Source organism: Hemitrygon akajei, chromosome 4 (genome assembly GCF_048418815.1).
Source record: "Hemitrygon akajei chromosome 4, sHemAka1.3, whole genome shotgun sequence".
NCBI classification, from domain to species: domain Eukaryota; kingdom Metazoa; phylum Chordata; class Chondrichthyes; order Myliobatiformes; family Dasyatidae; genus Hemitrygon; species Hemitrygon akajei.
The window spans coordinates 44,065,999-44,083,446 of record NC_133127.1 but is presented as its reverse complement, the minus strand read 5'-3'; the positions used below and the strand labels follow the sequence as shown (position 1 = coordinate 44,083,446).

General features: G+C 40.3%; 1 protein-coding gene across 3 annotated transcripts in view; it reads left to right on the top strand.

Moving 5' to 3' along the window:
• The window catches only part of ccser1 (coiled-coil serine-rich protein 1), a 1,375,213-nt gene that overhangs the window by 697,296 nt on the left and 660,469 nt on the right, over nt 1-17,448 (top strand). For all 3 annotated transcript variants that reach the window (XM_073042460.1, XM_073042461.1, XM_073042462.1), the window contains one exon: nt 16,326-16,403. In XM_073042460.1, the coding sequence (XP_072898561.1) occupies nt 16,326-16,403 (78 nt within the window). The remainder of the gene's footprint in view (nt 1-16,325; nt 16,404-17,448) is intronic.

Sequence of the window (17,448 nt, the reverse complement as noted above, 5' to 3'; positions counted from 1 at the left end):
TGAAACAAATGCAATCGAATGTTCAGATCCATCTTTCAGTGTGTGTGACAAAACAGCTCTAATGCCATAAGGGGATGCATTGCATGCCAGTCTGACGGGCAAGGATGAGTCCTAATGGGTGAGCAGGTCATCTGATGTTATAAGTCTCTTTGTTTCCTTGAATGCTCTTTCACATCTTTCTTACTATTCCCACTCTGCTCCTGTCTGCAACAGTGCAGACAATGGGTGCAGAACTGTACCAATGTTTGGGAGAAACCAGTGGTAGTAGTTTAGAAGACCCATTATGGCTTGAGTTGTGACACATTTTCCAGCTTGGGTGCCTGTAGCACTGCTTCAGTCTTCTCCTGTGACTTGTGTAAACTGTGTTTGTCAATGACATGTTCACAATATGAAATTTCATTCTTGAAAAATTCACATTTCTCTCTCTCAGCATGCAGACCATTCTCACTCAGCCCAGTAAGCACTTTACCAAGATTCTGGAGGGGCTCCTCATCATTCTTGCCAGTCACAATGATGTCTTCAAGGTACCATTGTGTTCCTGGGATATCTTAGAGCAAATGGTCCATTGTTCTTCGCAAAATTGCTGGAGCTGATGTGGCTCCAAAGACGCAATGATTATACTGGAACAGTCACTTGTGAGTGTTGATTGTGAGTAACTTCCTGCTTAACTCCTCAATCTCCATTTGCAGATAAGATTGTGACAAGTCAATCTTTGGAAACATCTCCCCACCTGCCAACAAGGCAAATATGTCTTCTGTTTGGAGCAGGGGATATTGCATAGTGCACAGCAGCTGTGACACATTTTCTAGGTGGGTGCCTACAACACTGCTTCAGTCTTTTCCTGTGACTTGTGTAAGCTGTATTTGTCAATTACATGTCCACAATACGCGATTTCATTCTTGAGAAATTCACATTTCTCTCTCTTAGCGCGCAGACCATACTCACTCAGCCCAGTAAGCACTTTACCAAGATTCTGGAGCTGCTCTTCATCGGTTGATGCTTACTTTGAAGTCCCTTCATATGTGAACAGCTCTGGCCTTCCCTTTCCTGAATACTGGGACAATGGGAATGGCTCAATCGCTCCACTCAACCTTGGAGAGCAGGCCAGATGCCTCCAAGCTCTGAAGTTCAGCATCCACTTTAGGACATATAGTGTGTAAGGCCCTGGATGGACCTTTATGGAATCTTGGTGTTGATGGTTCATCCAGTTCAATTCTGGCCTTCATGCATTTGAATTTACCAGTACCCTTCTCAAACACCTCATTGGCATTAAGCAACTCTAACAGTCTCTGATTAGTGCCACCATTTGGACTGCGGTTGGTTGTTGAAGCCATATTGAGAGCTTTGATTGACTGCCAGTCTATTTGGATTTTTCTCAGCTATTCACATCTGAAAAGTGCTGGCTCTGACTTTTCAATGCATAACTGCTGTGTTTTGCCTCAGTACAAATCTCAGCATCACAGAGGTCTTTTCTAATGGTAGCTTAGAAAAGAGTCTGTTGTAGACAGCCTCTGAAATTAGACAAAGCTGACCCTGTATTCAGCTCCATTTTCAGTTTTACACAAGACACATCTATTGTGATCGATATGATTTTGTCATCTGCTTCAGTAATGTTATGTAGTTCCAGGCTTGACAGCTCAACTTTGTATGACTCTGCACAGTGAGTCACTTTATACATCTGTTGTCCACATAACTGTCCACATCCTTCTTGAAGGACAAATGAATGTAGGACTTATACATTCATCAGAAGTGACCTTGAACTACAGATGCATAATTCCCTAAAAAGTAAAGTCACAGGTAAGCAGAGCAGAAATGTAGATTTTGGTATGCTGGCTTTCACCACTTATGGCATGGAATAGATAGATAGATAGATAGATACTTTATTCATCCCCATGGGGAAATTCAACATTTTTTTCCAATGTCCCATACACTTATATAGGAATATAGGAGTTGGGCGGCTGTGTAGTAATTATGCAGGGCATTGGTGAGGCCAAATTTGGAGTATTGTGTTCAGTTTTTGGTCAATTTATTATTGAAAATATGTGATTAAACTGGAAAGAATGCAAAAAAGATTCACAAGGATGTTGCCAGGAGTCAAGGGACTGAGCTATAGGAAGTTAGACAGTCTGCGCCTTTATTCCTTGGAGCCTAGGAGTATGAGGGGTGATCTCATTGAAATATATAATTCCTGAGTGTCAATAAAGCTAAGACAATGGCTATTGCACCACACACACACCCCTCTTCACATCAGTGGCATAGCAGTGGAAACTGCAAGCTGCTTCAACCTCCTGGGAGTGCACATCTCACACAACCTCTCATGGACCCAGTACACATTCTACACAGTCAGGAAGCTCACCAGTACCTTATTTTCTCAGGAGTCTGAAGAGATCTGGACCGTACACATTCGTACTCTGCTACAGGTGTGCAGTAGAGAACATCCTAACAAGCTGTGTCACTGCATAGTGTGGAAACTGCAGCAGACAGGACGGACCTACAGCGGGTAGTCAAAACTGCCCAACGCACCACCGGCGCCAGCCTACCCACAACTAAAGACGTGTATACAAAAAGGTGCCGGAAAAGTGCCAGTAACATGATGAAGGATCATACCTACCCTGCTCACTGATCAATCCTATCAGGGAGGAAGCAACATTGCATCCATACCAGGACCACTAGACTCAAAAACAGTTACTTTCCTCAAGCAGTAAGGCTGATCAGTACCTCCAGTAACTAACCCACCCCTTGACATCCTGAACCACCACTACTTTATCATTTCCTGGCACAATATGTAAAGACACTCCTGTGCCTAGCATCACTATATGGACATACAATTAATCTATGTATTTAAGCTATTTTATATACTTATATTTATTGTGTTTTTTATTATTGTGTTCTTTGTCTTGTGTTCATTTTGTGCTGCATCAGGGTTGGAGTAACAATTATTTCATTCTCCTTTACACTTGTTTAAAGGAAATGTCATTAAACAATCTTGAAATAAAAATCTCATGAGGGACATAGATAGAATGGGCAGTCTTTTCTCCAGGTTTGTAAAATTGAAGATGATGGACATAGTTTTAAGATTATTGGTGAAATGTTTACTAAGAACCTGAGGGACAACTTTTTTTTATAGTAGGTTGTAGACACATGGAACTAGGATGAATGTTGGAATAGTATAGATCGGTGGTTGATGATCAGTGTGGACTTGACAGGCCAAAGGATCGGATTCCATGCAGGACCTCTGAACACCTCTATCTTTGACCACAATGTGTGCAGTGCTCTTCTCTGAAACACCTATAATTGCCTTTGACAGATGAAAAGGTCCATCAAAGCTTTGCCAGACACTCAAAGACAAGTCTCTAACAATCTAAGACTCTTGAGCTCACAATTTACCTTGCTGTGGCCTCGTACCTTATTATCCGTCGGCACTGCACTTTTTCTGTAACTGTGACAATTTATTCTGCATTAATTTATTTGTTTTACCTTGTACTGCGCCAATGTACTCTTGTAATGAAATGATCTGACATGTCTGTCACTGCATGTCAGTACATGAAAATAATAAACAATATAACAAATCACCAACTTGTTTAAAAAAATTATAATGCTAATAGAAAAAAACATGAAGGCACACATCAAAATAATATTAATTAATTAGTAATCAGTAACATACCTTTTGTCTGCTAAACTGCAGTTATACAACACCCACTGAAATTAATGTGTGTCCCAGATCCTGCACATCTGACTTGTGATAAATTAGCTTATCACTGGATTCCCTGTGAGATGCAGTACCAAAAGTAAACTGACAGATTCCACCAGGTATGGTTGTATACCGGTTAGCCCAATCGGTTTACAGCCACAGCAATCACAGTTTGTTTCCTGCCTGCTGTCTGCAAGGAGTTTGTGCATTCTCCCCATGACTGTATGAGCTTCCTCCAGGTGCTATGGTTTTCTTTCAAACTCCACAGATATACAGATTAGGGTTAGTAAGTTGCGGGTGTGCTATGTTTGCGATGGAAGCAACTTGACACTTGTGGGCTTCCCCCAGCACTATTCTCGGATGTAAAATGGCACATTTCGCTGTTTGCTTTAATGTACATGTGACAAATAAAGCTAATCTTTAGATTTTTTCCTCTTTAAAATCTTTAAATCATAGACTTCCTCCTTGAACAGCATATATTAAAAAGTCTGAGACTTACTCTCAAGGCTAACACCTTTCGTTCCAAACAAAATTTGGTGTTAGTACAAGTTCCAGTTCATATTTCTTATTCCTTCTGATCCTTTCATTGTGTCGAGTTTGCACAGTGATGCTAATATATCAGCTGACAGGGTTACCCTGATACTCAGAAAGTTGGAGGTGAAGACTTCATTTGGCAGGATGCACAATGGTCTGTTTTGGAGTAGAATCGATACTTTAAGCAAATGGCAAACCAAACAGTCTTTTGACAGTGTCTACTTAAAAGATAACTCCATGCAATGTAACAAATTAAACTTGCTAAAGTCTTCTAATAGAAGCAGAGAGAGAGAAAGAGACAGATAAAGAAATCTGGAGCAACAATCTGCTGGAGGAACTCAATCAGTCAAGTAGTATCTGTGGGTGGGTTGGGGGGATGTGAAGAAGGAATTGTCAGCACTTCAAGTTGAAACCCAAGGGTTTGACAGTTCCTTTCCTCCCACAGATGCTGCTTAACCCACTGAGTTCCTCCAGCAGATCATTATTCTAATAGAAGACATCAACTTTCCCTGACAATTTGCAGAAAGTGGGTTGCATGTCTTCCCCAGGTTAGAACCAGGCACAACTCACGAGAATTGTTCATAACCTGAGCACTTCACAAGTCAGAAGTGTGGCTACTTGCTAATATCTGTAATTTTAAACAAAGTCTAATCAAAGTTGGTGTGCAGTTAAACCAGTCCATTTAACAGTACTATTCAGATTTCTCTGCAAAGTGCAATGATATTGCCACGAACCGAGTTCCCACAGGGCAGAAGATGCCTGCAGCAGGCAGGAAATTCATCCCACTGGTCTCGCAAACACTCCTTCGTATGTGTGGACTGTGCATAAGTCATTTAATAGTATTATGGGCAGTTGTTTTGATTGACAAAGTAATTGGCTAATCATTTGCATTGTGACTGGGAGTTAGAGTGGTGCTGTGGACAACCAGATGGGTGAAATGATGTCAGGTTTTCTCCTCAGGGAACACTGAAGTATAGAATGGCTCCCCAGCAGTGATATATGAGGACCCTTCCACACCAAAAAGAAGCAAATTTGATTTTAAATGGACAATTTGAGCAGGACTTGAATTTGGAAAGCAATATTAGTTTGAATACAGTTGATTCATTCCCATAACGCAAAAGAAGAAGGCAATCCCTTCATAAATTATTTCTTGACATAGTTAATGAATGTGTCAAGATTATAAGAAGTATTTTCCCAGTTGGATATGTGCAAGCTGTGTTCTTTTTTATTCTGCTTTATGTTACCAACAACAATAATTGACTTTATTTTGATTTTCTTCCCCCCCCCCCCCAAGCAATCATATGGAACAAAGTGTTCTCAGACTTTGTAATGCATAAAGCCATGTTAAAATGAAAATATCCATAGAGGGATTGATCAGGATTAGGAATGCGGGGGAGGTTGATGTATTGTACAAAAAAGATTGTACCTCAATACCAAACTTTCAAATGCACCTGGATATGCTGCAGGATAGATTTTCCCTCCAGCATTTCAGGGATTGCTACTGAGGTGCATTGTTTAAGATAAACTACCCAGATGAAGGATAGGAACACAATTCCAGAGGTGACAATGGAATTGAAAAGCAGCCAAATAGAAGGTCTCCTCTTTAACAGAGCTTTGCACCATCTTTATTATTTTGCATAGTCCCGTCTCTCCATTATAGGAAGAGCTGGAGGCTTTACAGAGGGTGCTGAAGAGGTTTACCAGAATGCTGCTGGATTAGAGCTCATGTGCTTTATGGAGAGTTTGGACAAACTTCAGTTGTTTTCTTTGGAGCAGCGGAGGCTGAGGGAAGATCTTACAGAAGTTTATCAAATTACAAGAGTGATAGATAGATTAGACAACTGATATCCTTTTCCCAAGGACAAAATGTTTAATGCTAGAGAGCATGCATTTGAGGTGAAGTGGGTAAGTTCAATGGAGGTGTGCAAGACAAATTTTTAAAAGGATAGTGGTGGGTCCCTGGAATGTACTGTCAGGGGTTGTAGAGAATGCAAATCTTATAGACATGTTTATGGACCTTGTGTAGTAGAAGGGATTAGTTTAGTTAGGTATTTAATTATTTGTTTAATTAGTTGCACAACAGTATAGGCCAAGGGGCCTGTTCTTGTACTGTACTGTTCTGTGTTCTATACATTTTGCTATTAAGAATGAAGTTTATTCAGGAAATATAAAAAAAATCTTGCTTAACTTATTGTTTGTTGCTGCTACAACTTAATTTGCACTTTACAACAACCCCAAAGTTAAGAGTTAAATATTCATTTGGATGCTTCTGAGAAGACTTGCACACCACCTGCATTAAACACTCAAGCATTTAGCCATCAAGCATTACCAAGCCAGGTCTTAAAATGTGCTCGGTGTTTCCCAAAGAACCTTGGGCAAGTTAATACTTTCATAGTACTTTGCTCCATTTGCACAGCATTTGAAACTACGTACACTATGCTGTGTGTATGTATAAGTACATAGATACCAGAGATTCTACAGGTATTAGAAATCTGATAAACATCCAGCCCAGATTGGGTACCTGGCCAAGTATTAAAGGCTGGTGTTGACCAACTGGCTAGTGTGTTCACTGAGATCATGAACCTCTTGCTTTTGCTATGTGTGGTATCCACCTGCTTCCAGCAAGTTCCAATTCTGCCAGCGCCCGAGAAGACCATGGTGATCTGCTTCAGTGCACTTGCATCTACAGTGTTAAAGCGTTTTGAAAGGTTGGTGATGAAATATATCAACCCCTGCCTGAGAAGTGACTTAGATCTGCTCATGACTGCATACTGGAGCAACTGGTCCACAGCAGATGCTGTTTCATTGGCACTTCACTCAACTGTGGAATACCTGGACCCCCAGGATGCATATATCAGGTTGCTCTTCATTGACTACAACTCAGTATTCAATACTATTATCTGTTCAAAACTAATCAATGTTCCAAGATTGAGGGTTTCTGATGAAGGGTTTCGGCCTGAAACGTCGTCACTACCTCCTCCCATAGATGCTGTCTGGCCTGCTGAGTTCTGCCAGCATTTTGTGTTTTTTATTTATTTCCAGCATCTGCAGATTCACTCGTGTTGCCAATGTTCCAAGATCTTGGCTTCAATACCTCTTTATGCAATTATATCCTGGATTTCCTCACTCACAGACCCCAGTCAGATTGGATTGCAACAACATCTCTGCGATCTCCATCGGCACAGGAGCACCACATTTCTGTGGGCTTAGTTCCCTGCTCTACTCGCTTCACACTGATATGGCGTATTTAAGTTTGCTGAAAACACCACTATAATAGGCCAAATCAAAGATGGTGATGAATCGTCATATTGGAAGGAGATTGAAAATCTGGCTGAGTTGTGTTATAACTACAACCTCTTACTCAATGTCAGGAAAACCAAGGAGCTGACTATACCCTCCAGGAGAAGGAAGACAGAGGTCCATGAGCCAGTCCTCCTCAGAGGATCAGTAGTGGCATGGGTTAGCAACTTTAAATTCCTAAGTGTTATTATTTTGCAGGACTTGTCCTGGGGCCAACATGTGAGTGTAATTACAAAGAAAGCATGGCTGTGCCTCTACTTTGTGGAGATTCGGCATGCCATCTAAAACTTTGACAGACTTCTATAGATGTGCAGTGGAGAGTGTACTGACTGTCTGCATCACAGCCTGGTATGGAAACATAAACCCCTTGAGTGGAAAGTCCAACAAAAAGTAGGAAATACAGCCCAATCCATCACGAGTAAAGCCCTCCCCACCATTGCGCATATCTACATTAAACGCAGTTGCAAGAAAGCAGCTTCCATTATCAGGGACCCCCTCCACCCAAGACATGCTCTCTTCTTGCTGCTGCCATCAGAAAGAAAGGACAAGGGCCTCAGGATTTGCACCGCCAAGTTCCAGAACAGTTATTACACCTCAACCATCAGGTATCTCAACCAAAGGGGATAACTTCACTTGCCTCATTAGTGAAATGTTCCCACAATCTATGGAGTCACTTTAAAGGACTCTCTATCTCGTATTCTTGATATTTATTGTTTATTTATTATTATTATTTCTCCTTTTTTGTATTTGCACAGTTTGTTGTCATCTGCACTCTGGTTGAACATCATGATTCTGTTCTGGTTATTATTCTATGGCTTTATTGAGTATGCCCACAAGAAGATGAATCTCAGGGCTGTATGTCGTGACATGGATGTACTTTGACAAAATTTACTTTAAATTTTGCTTTGGATCAGTGCACACAAAATTCTGGAGGAGCAGACAGCATCCATAGAAGGAAATGAACAGTTGACTGATGAAGGAACTTAGCCCAAAACGTTAACTGTACATTTCTTTCCATAGATGCTGCCTGCCCTACTATTCTGTAATAATGCTTATTAGTGAGTCTGTCTCCAGTACTTGAGAGTGAAAAAAACAAAGTCAGTTGCAAATTGTGCGAAAGCTATGACTCTTAGAACAGTGGTTTGCAGCAAAACCAGGGCATAATTCTTTGAATCGATCAGGATCATATATCTTGTAGCAGAAGTGTTATAGGCATTGTGATAATCATATTATCATTCACTTGTGAGTCTGTTGGGGTCATATGCTGTGCTGGCTGCTCCAGATGTGCCCCCTGTATATCATAAGATATAGGAGCAGAAAAGGCCATTCAGCCCATCGAGTCTGCTCCACTATTCAATCATGGGCTGATCCAATTTGGTGAGACCCAAGGTAGATTGGGAGAACGCTTCACTGAACATCTATACTCCGTCCACCAGAACAAGCGGGATCTCCCAGTGGGTACCCATTTTAATTCCACTTCCTATTCCCATTCCAATATGTCCATCCATGGGCTCCTCCACTGTTGTGATAAGGTCACACTTAGGTTGGAGGAACAACACCTTATATTCTGTTTGGGTAGCCTCCAACCTGGTGGCATGAACATTGATTTCCCACACTTCCAGTAATGTCACCCCCCCCCCTCACTATTTTCCATCCCCTTGTCCCTCTCTCATGTTATCTCCTTGCACACCCATTTCCTCTCGCTGGTGCTCCTTCCCCAACCCCCCTTTTTCTTTCTTCCATGGCCTTCTGTCTTGTTCACCAATCAACTTCCTAACACTTTGCATCATCCCTCCCCCTCCAAGTTTCACCTATCATCTGGTGTTTCTCTCTCCCCTTCCCCCACCTTTCAACTCTACTCCTCAGCTTTTTCTTCAGTAGCCCTGTCAAAGGGTTTCAGCCTGAAACATTGACTGTGCTTTTTTTCCATAGATGCTGTCTGACCTGCTGAGTTCCTCTGACATTTTGTGTGTGTTGATCATATTATGGTATGTGGAGGAAAGGAAGTTTTACACTGATTTTTATGATCTTGGAAAAATCCAGTTCATGAAGCTCCTTTAAAAGGCGTGACCTCGTTGTAATGTATGATTGGAATAAATAATGTTAATTTATCTTACTACGTAAGATGACTGATATTTATTAATTTTTTACCTTCCGTAGAAACTTTCTGCAAATTATCCTTGACTGTAAAACACTGTTGATACCAGATTTTTGAACTGTGGATTACTCAGACTGAGAATTTTGTTTTCTTTTGCATATCCATGGTTAACAGCTTTAGAATATTTTCATTAATTTTATCCCTACGTGGGATGTACACATCCTTAGCAACACTGTCATCCGTTCCCATGTCTAATCTTGCTCTGAGCTAAGTAATTTGTTGGGCCAGTTTTTAACAGGAGCTGAACACGCTGTCAGGAGAGGTGATGGAAGCATAAACAACAAAAATATTTAAGAGGCTTTTAAATGAGCAAACAAATGGAGAGATGTGGACCATGTTCAGGCAGTTGGGACTAGTTTGTATTGGCATCTTGGTTGCCAAAAGGCCTGTTTCTGTACTACACTGTAATGTGTTCTCTAACAAATTTAACAGATTCCTGGTCAGCTATTACTTTTACTAGAGTAACACACGCAAAATGCTATTTATATTGATTATTAGTAGATGAGGTACTACCCTTGGGGGAAGATTTCTCTCATGTTCATGCTGGAGAAATAATAAATACACATAATAACCAAGTTTGAAAAATTGCTGCAAATACCATACAAGTAACATAACCTCCTTTACATTGCATTTGTTCATCTCTGTTTACAATAACTTTTGTAAATGTTGGTCCTATTCCTAGCTACACATCCTTCCGGTTATTATTTTGAAGACTTCTCATTCAAATAACATTGACATGATTTATTGGCAGATTACCTGTATTGTTCAGTATTGTGTTGGATGAAGTACCATTTTATAGCATGAAAACAGCCCATTCAGCCACTGGGTTGTTTTAGCTTGTTCTCCACCTGAGTCTTTCTCCTCCCAAATCACTCAGGATCAAACTCAGATCAGTTTATTGCCATATTCTCTGAGATGCAATGAGATTTTGGGCTCGTGTGAAGTTTGCTGAGCAAACAGTATGTACAGTGATGATAAACACAGCAATGAGCGCAAAGCAACAGAATGCTGCAAGGTAAAGCAGAACGGTGTCTCAATTTGTTGTATGTTCTCCGAACTTCACTTAAATGCATGATTGCTGTCTCTCTGAACCACTCCTTCTTCAAACATGGAACTTAGAACAGTACAGCACAGCAAGATAATGTGCCAAACCAAATAAAGTAATAATCAATCGACCAACTAAACTAATTACTAAAGACTACATAATGTCCATATCCTTTCATTTTTCCTCATATTTCTGTACCTGTCTAAACCTGTCTTAAAAGTCCCAAATGTATCTGCCTCCACCACCTCCCCAGGCAGTGCATTCCAGACACTCACCACTCCCTGTGTATAAAAAAAACTTGCCCCTCACATCTCCTTTAAAATGACCCCCCTCACATTAGACACATGCTCTTCCTAATTTCATACTAATTCAGTAATTGGTGTGGAGGCTACACCTGAACTCTCTTCTGGGTTTATTTGCCAGCCTCTTATATTTATGACCCTTTATTCTGGTCTCCTCTCTATATCGTTTCTGTCAAGCCCCTTCATAAAGCTCCATTACTGCTTTCTCTTTCTGAGAGTAAGGTTCTTAACATTGTTGTCGTACTACGATGGGCACCTTGAAATACGAATAATCAGTTGCAAGACTGCCATTTGGGATAGTTTTGCCAGCTGCTTCAGTACTGCAGGCAACTTCTGCTGTGTTGGAGTGAGGCATTTCTGCTTGCTTTCTGTCCCTCTGATCCCCTAAGCCTCAACAATCGGGGGCAGAGTCGAGTCGGTCGGAGTTCACTCGCTTAGTCGCTGAGTCAGTGAGGCAGGCTGGTGGCCACTCTTCTCATGCTAGCTCACTCTCCCACTACAGCTGTTTCGGTAATCCTCTTCCTCACATTTCTGTTATTCACTTCCGACTTTAGAACGGTTCAGAATGTGCATAATTTACAGGATCAGAACCCCATCATATCCTCAAACTGCTTAGATTCACAAATTACTTGATGCGTGAAATTTCTATTTTGCAATAGCTGTGTGATATTCTTCCTATCAAGATGGATTTCTCTCCCTTGCCTACTTTGACATTCATTTGCAAGCTGCACAGTCATTGTGTCTTAATGTCATGATGCATTTTGCTCCAGTTCTCTGATCTATTAACCACCCCACAATTTGCAGAGCACAAAATTATGAATGGTGTTTTAATTACTGAACCCTGATTGTTTAAAATTTCCATTCAGCAGATGTTAAAATTGCAGTAAAATCTATTAAATAAAAATGAATATAAAAGCATAATACATTAGTTGTAAAACAGCTGGTGTTGTAATATGGTAATCTAAGAACAAGAGTAAATCTCAATTCTGACATGCTTCATTTTTATGTGACAAATAGAGGAGGTGATTTCTATTGACAGACTAATAATTTTTGTTGTAGTATGCAGCAGTTTGTGCTGTCGCCACGCAGTTCCAGTGTCCCAAGTTTCTGAACTTGGGTCCTCTGCGGAGTCTGCATGTTTGTCCTGTGACCACATGGGTTCATTTGGGTGCTCTAATTTCCACCCAAAGACATGTTAGCTTCTCAAAATTACCTCTTTTGTAGGTGGAAGGCAAGTGAATCAGACACCATTTGAGAGAGAATAGATCACAGGGAAATAAGAGGAGAATGGAATCAATGGGAATGCTCTAGGAGCTGGCAGGTACTTGATAGGCAGAATGTCTCCTTTCTATCATGAGAAAACAAGTAAAATTGACCAAGTGTTGCACGCTCAAACTCATTTCAGTGGAGCACTTACAGGTTTCCCCCGCTATCCAATGGTAGAGCGTTCCTATGAAGCCGTTTGTAAGCTGAAATGTCGTAAAGCGAAGAAGCTATTACCATTCATTTATATGGGAAAAATTTTTGCGCATTCCCAGACCCAAAAAATAACCTACCAAATTATACCAAATAACACATAAAACCTAAAATAACACAAACATATAGTAAAGGCAGGAATGATATGATAAATATACAGCCTATATAAAGTAGAAATATTGTATGTATGGTGTAGTTTCACTTATCAGAATGGGGAAGACAGCGAGCCAAAATCAATTTGGAGGAAAAAAATTGGCACGTACACGCCTACACACATACACGCATGCGCACACAACTGCCCGCACAAGGCTTCATGGTCATGGTAGTCTTTCTCGGGGTAAACACACGTATAAAGTGGGCATCTTTTTTGGGTATGTAATCCTCTTTGGTTATCGAAAACAGGTACTAATGTAGGTCATTTTAGGTCTCAGCAAGCTGTCGTAAAGCGAGCATTCGAAAAACGGGGGCCACCTGGTACTAAGTAGTAACTAATTACAACAAGAGGCTGGATACTTAGGGGGTTAGTGGACAAAGATGCAGACTTCTGGAATTTTGGAATCAAGAAGCATGAACTTCACTCCCCAAAAGTTTAAATTCAAGTAATTGAGCAAAATATTACATCTTGAATAAAATGACATTAAATAAAATACTATGTGGATAGATGTTTAGTCCTAGGGAGAGGGTTTTCTCTTTCCAAAGGCTCACGGGTTCAGTTTATTGTTGAAATACGCATGTATAATACAACTCTGAAATTCAGCTTCTCCAGATAGCTGTGAAATACAGAAAAAACACAGAAGTTGTTAAAAGAAACGATATCAGCCCCCATCCCGGCATGAAAAGGAAAGAGAAACAAAACTTGCAAACTCCAAACTCCACTCTCACAAAATGACTGCTGCACTGCCAACCTGGCTACCAACCACTGTTGACGGGTGGCCTCTGGGGTGAACATTCACCTTGATGCTTCAATCTTCATTGATGCTTTGAAATGAAGTCGATCATGGCCTCACACTCAGTCCCTGGCCTTCTGCATGAGAAAGCCTCTACCTGCGGTCCTCTCCGGGAGCAGTAGAGCACCAGATCACTCAATTGAACTCTTAACTGCATGTCACAGGCTCCAACAGTCTCCAAAACACAATCAAGTCAAAAAGAACAAGCAGAAAGTGTCAAAAAAGTGATAAAATTGATGAGATTGGCTATTTGGAAGATGTCACCTGAGGAATCGTTCGCTGGCACCATCTTGATCGGACAAGACATTATTGTGTTATTGTTGGAGAACTAATAAAATGTTATTTATTTTATTAAATGAAAATGTTGAAAAATAAAGAAAGTAATTTAATCTGCAATTAAAACATAAATTAAATAATCCCCTTTAACATTGTGTTTGTCATCAACATCTCCACCCATAAAATCCTTTTTCTGGTTAGCTGTTGTGTCTTGTAGTTTTCCACAAGGGTTAGTGTTGGATCCACTTCTTTTCACATTATATGTCATTGATTTGGATGAAGGAATTAATGGCTTTGTGACAGTATATGGATAGATGGAGGGGCAGATAGTGTTGAGAAAGCAGGGAGTCTGCAGAAGCACACATGGGTAAAGAAGTTGCAAGTGGAGTAATGTGTGGGGAAGTGTATGGTCCTGCACTTTAGTGAAAGGAATAAATGCATATACTACTTTTGAAATGGGGAGAAAATTCAGAAATCTAAGATGCAAAGGGACGAGGAAGTCCTTATGCAGGGTTGCCTAAAGGTTAACTTGCAGTTGAATGGGTAATAATGAAGAATTTTTTGAGAGGATTAGCATTATAAGAACAAATATGCAATGCTGAGACTTTATAAGGTTTTGGTGAGACCACACTTGATGCCGCACTATAGGAAGGATGTGGAAGCATTGGAAAGGATACAGAAGAGATTTACCTGGATGCTGCCTGGTTTAGAGAGTATGGATTATGATCAGAGATTAAGGGAGCTAGGGCTTTTCTCTTTGGAGAGGAGTTGGATGAGAGGAGACATGATAGAGGTGTACAAGATATTAAGAGGAATAGATAGAATGGATAGCCAGTGCCTCTTCCCCAGGGTACCACTGCTCAGTACAAGAAGAAATGGCTTTAAGGTAAGGGGAGGGAAGTTCAAGGGGGATATTAGAGAAGGTTTTTCACTGAGAGAGTGGTTGGTGCGTGGAATGCACTGCCTGAGTCAGTAGTGGAGGCAGATACACTAGTGAAGTTTAAGAGACTACTAGACAGGTATATGGAGGAATTTAAGGAGGGGGGTTATACGGGAGGCAGGGTTTGCGGGTCGGCACAACATTGTGGGCCGAAGGGCCTGTAATGTACTGTACTATTCTATGTTCTATGTATTGTGAGTAGTTTTGGACCTCTTATCTAAAACAAGATGTGCTGGCATTGGAGAGGGTCCAGAGGAGGTTCACGAGAATTATTCTGGTAAAAATATGGTTAACATATGAGGGGTGGTTGATGACTCTAGACTTGTACTTGCTGGAGTTTAGAAGATTGATTTATCTTCTAAGTGAAATACAAAAAAAAGTATTGAAACTTACTGAATATTGAAAGGCCTAGATAGAGTGGGTGTGCAGAAGATGTTTGTTTTAGTGGGTGAGTTTAGGACCAGAGGCACAGCCTCAGATCAGAGAGACATCCCTTGGAATAAGACCATAAGATCATGAAATACAGGAGCAGAATAAGGCTATTTGGCCCATCGAATTTGTTCTGCCATTTTGTCATGACTGTTCTATTTTTTTCCCCATTTCAAGAATAGGGAAGAGGAAGAATTTCTTTAGCCAATGAGTGTTGAATCTGTGGAATTCATTACCATAGATGGCTGTAGAGGCCAAATCTTTGGGTACATTTAAAGCAAAGGTTGGTAGGTTCTTGATTGGTCAGGTCATCGAAAGTTACAGGGAGAAGGAAGAAAAATGGGGTTCAGAGAGATATTAAATCAACCATGATGAAAGACTCAATGGGCTGGATGGCCTAGTTCTGCTCCTCTTAAAACCCTTTGAAAACGTTGGTCCTACTTGTGATTGGCTGAACTCGTGCAACTATATACACCGTGGGCAAGAAAGTACAGTAATGCTTCTGCTTCCTCAAGAGTCTAAAGGAACTGAGAATATCCTTTTTGATCCTCACCAATTTTTATAGATGGACCATAATAAACATTCTGTCCAGATGGATCAACGTTTAGTATTGCAACTGCTGCACCCAAGACCACAAGAAATTCAAAGCGTTGTGAACACAGAGCACATCAAGGGAATCAGCCTATCCATGGACTCTGTCAACCACTCTCACTGCCTCAGTAAAGCAGACAATGTAATCAAAGAGCACTTCCACCCAGGACACTTTTTTCTCCTCCTCTTCCAATCTGGCAGAAAATAAATAAATATACAAGTGTCTGCCAGGTTCAAGGACAGCTTCTACCCCACTGTCATCAAGCTCTTGGATGATAAAATAGACTTTTAACCCAACAATATCCCTTGCCACAGCTTTGCATCTTATTAGTTGCCTCCATTACACTTCTTCTGTCTCTGTAACACTATATTCTGCATTCTTTCATTGCTTTTCCCATGTACTACCTCAGTGTGATGGTGTGATGAGAGGATCTGTCTGGGTGGCATGTAAAACTAAATTTTTCAATGTACTTTGGTACATGTAAGCCAATTTACTAATTAAAATGTAAATATCCATCCATCTGGCTATTTTTTTCAAAGATGTTCACTGAAGTGGCATTAACTTGTTTTAGCAAAATATTGCAGAGCTGTGGATTGCCTTGAAATTGTGTTGATGATCCTTTCTTTTCATTGCAGAGTACAGAGATGAGTCCTGCCAGCAGCACACATTCACTTCCTGTCAGTCCAATCACCGAGATGCCATTTCCTTTAAAGGTAGGACGCCCAGCACTCTTGTACATTGTTGAGCTGCTCCAAAGAGAGTTTCTTCTGTGAAGATCTTGCACTTCATATTTCCATTCTGCAGATGATACAAATGCTTCACATGATATCAGAAGACTGACAAATTCCTTGTTTATTAATGAGGTCGTTGTTCTTAAAATAATATCACACATTTAGGTACAAGGGCTTCCTGAAGGAAAGAAAGTTCAGAATTGCTTGAGTTTAATGTCTAAATTTAATGTAGCTTCTATTCAGATAAGACAGAGGAATAGGGAACTAAGGAGAAGAAATGCCTCATTGATTCTGACTGTACTTTATGAGCAGGTTGGTCATTGAACTCTTCAGTATGCAATGAAAGAAGAATGATACACCATAGATTTTTTCCTTTGATCATATAACATTATCTTCAATGATAACATTTTCAAAGAATATGTATTTTGCATAGATAATGTCTCATAGTGTCATAATTTTGCCTTTACCAAAAGTTCAGTGGAACAAATCATGTATAACTGATATGAACTTGACATATGATCTATAACTCCTTAATGAAGAAGTTAAGCTCTTGCCTTTCTGGAAGGATGACATTTGCCCAACTGGAGATTTTAATGTTGAAGAATGTTTCAAATTGCCAGGCTTGTAGAAGACAAACCTTTCATTGGATTATTTCATCTTCATAATTTGCAAATACTTGGAGACACTACGCTGAAGGTTTGATACTTAATGGGATATGGCATGTCCTTTCATGAAGCAAAATGCTTATAGCAGATAAATGGATGTCCAGTCAATACTAGAATCAATTAATAAAATTAATTTAGCTTACATGACATAAATAGAGTAGGAAAAGTGTTAAAATTTAATGATGAATTGGAGATATTCCAATAGTTGGCTTAAAGTTCTGCTAAGTGGAAATTAGCATAAGGGAAGAGAATTGTTTTCAGGCTTGATGAACGTTGATTCTAGAGTGTTATTTCCATCTGTTTTATTTTCTCTCTGAGTGGGATGCATTTTGCAGTTAACATTTCTTGGCTGATGTGCAAGG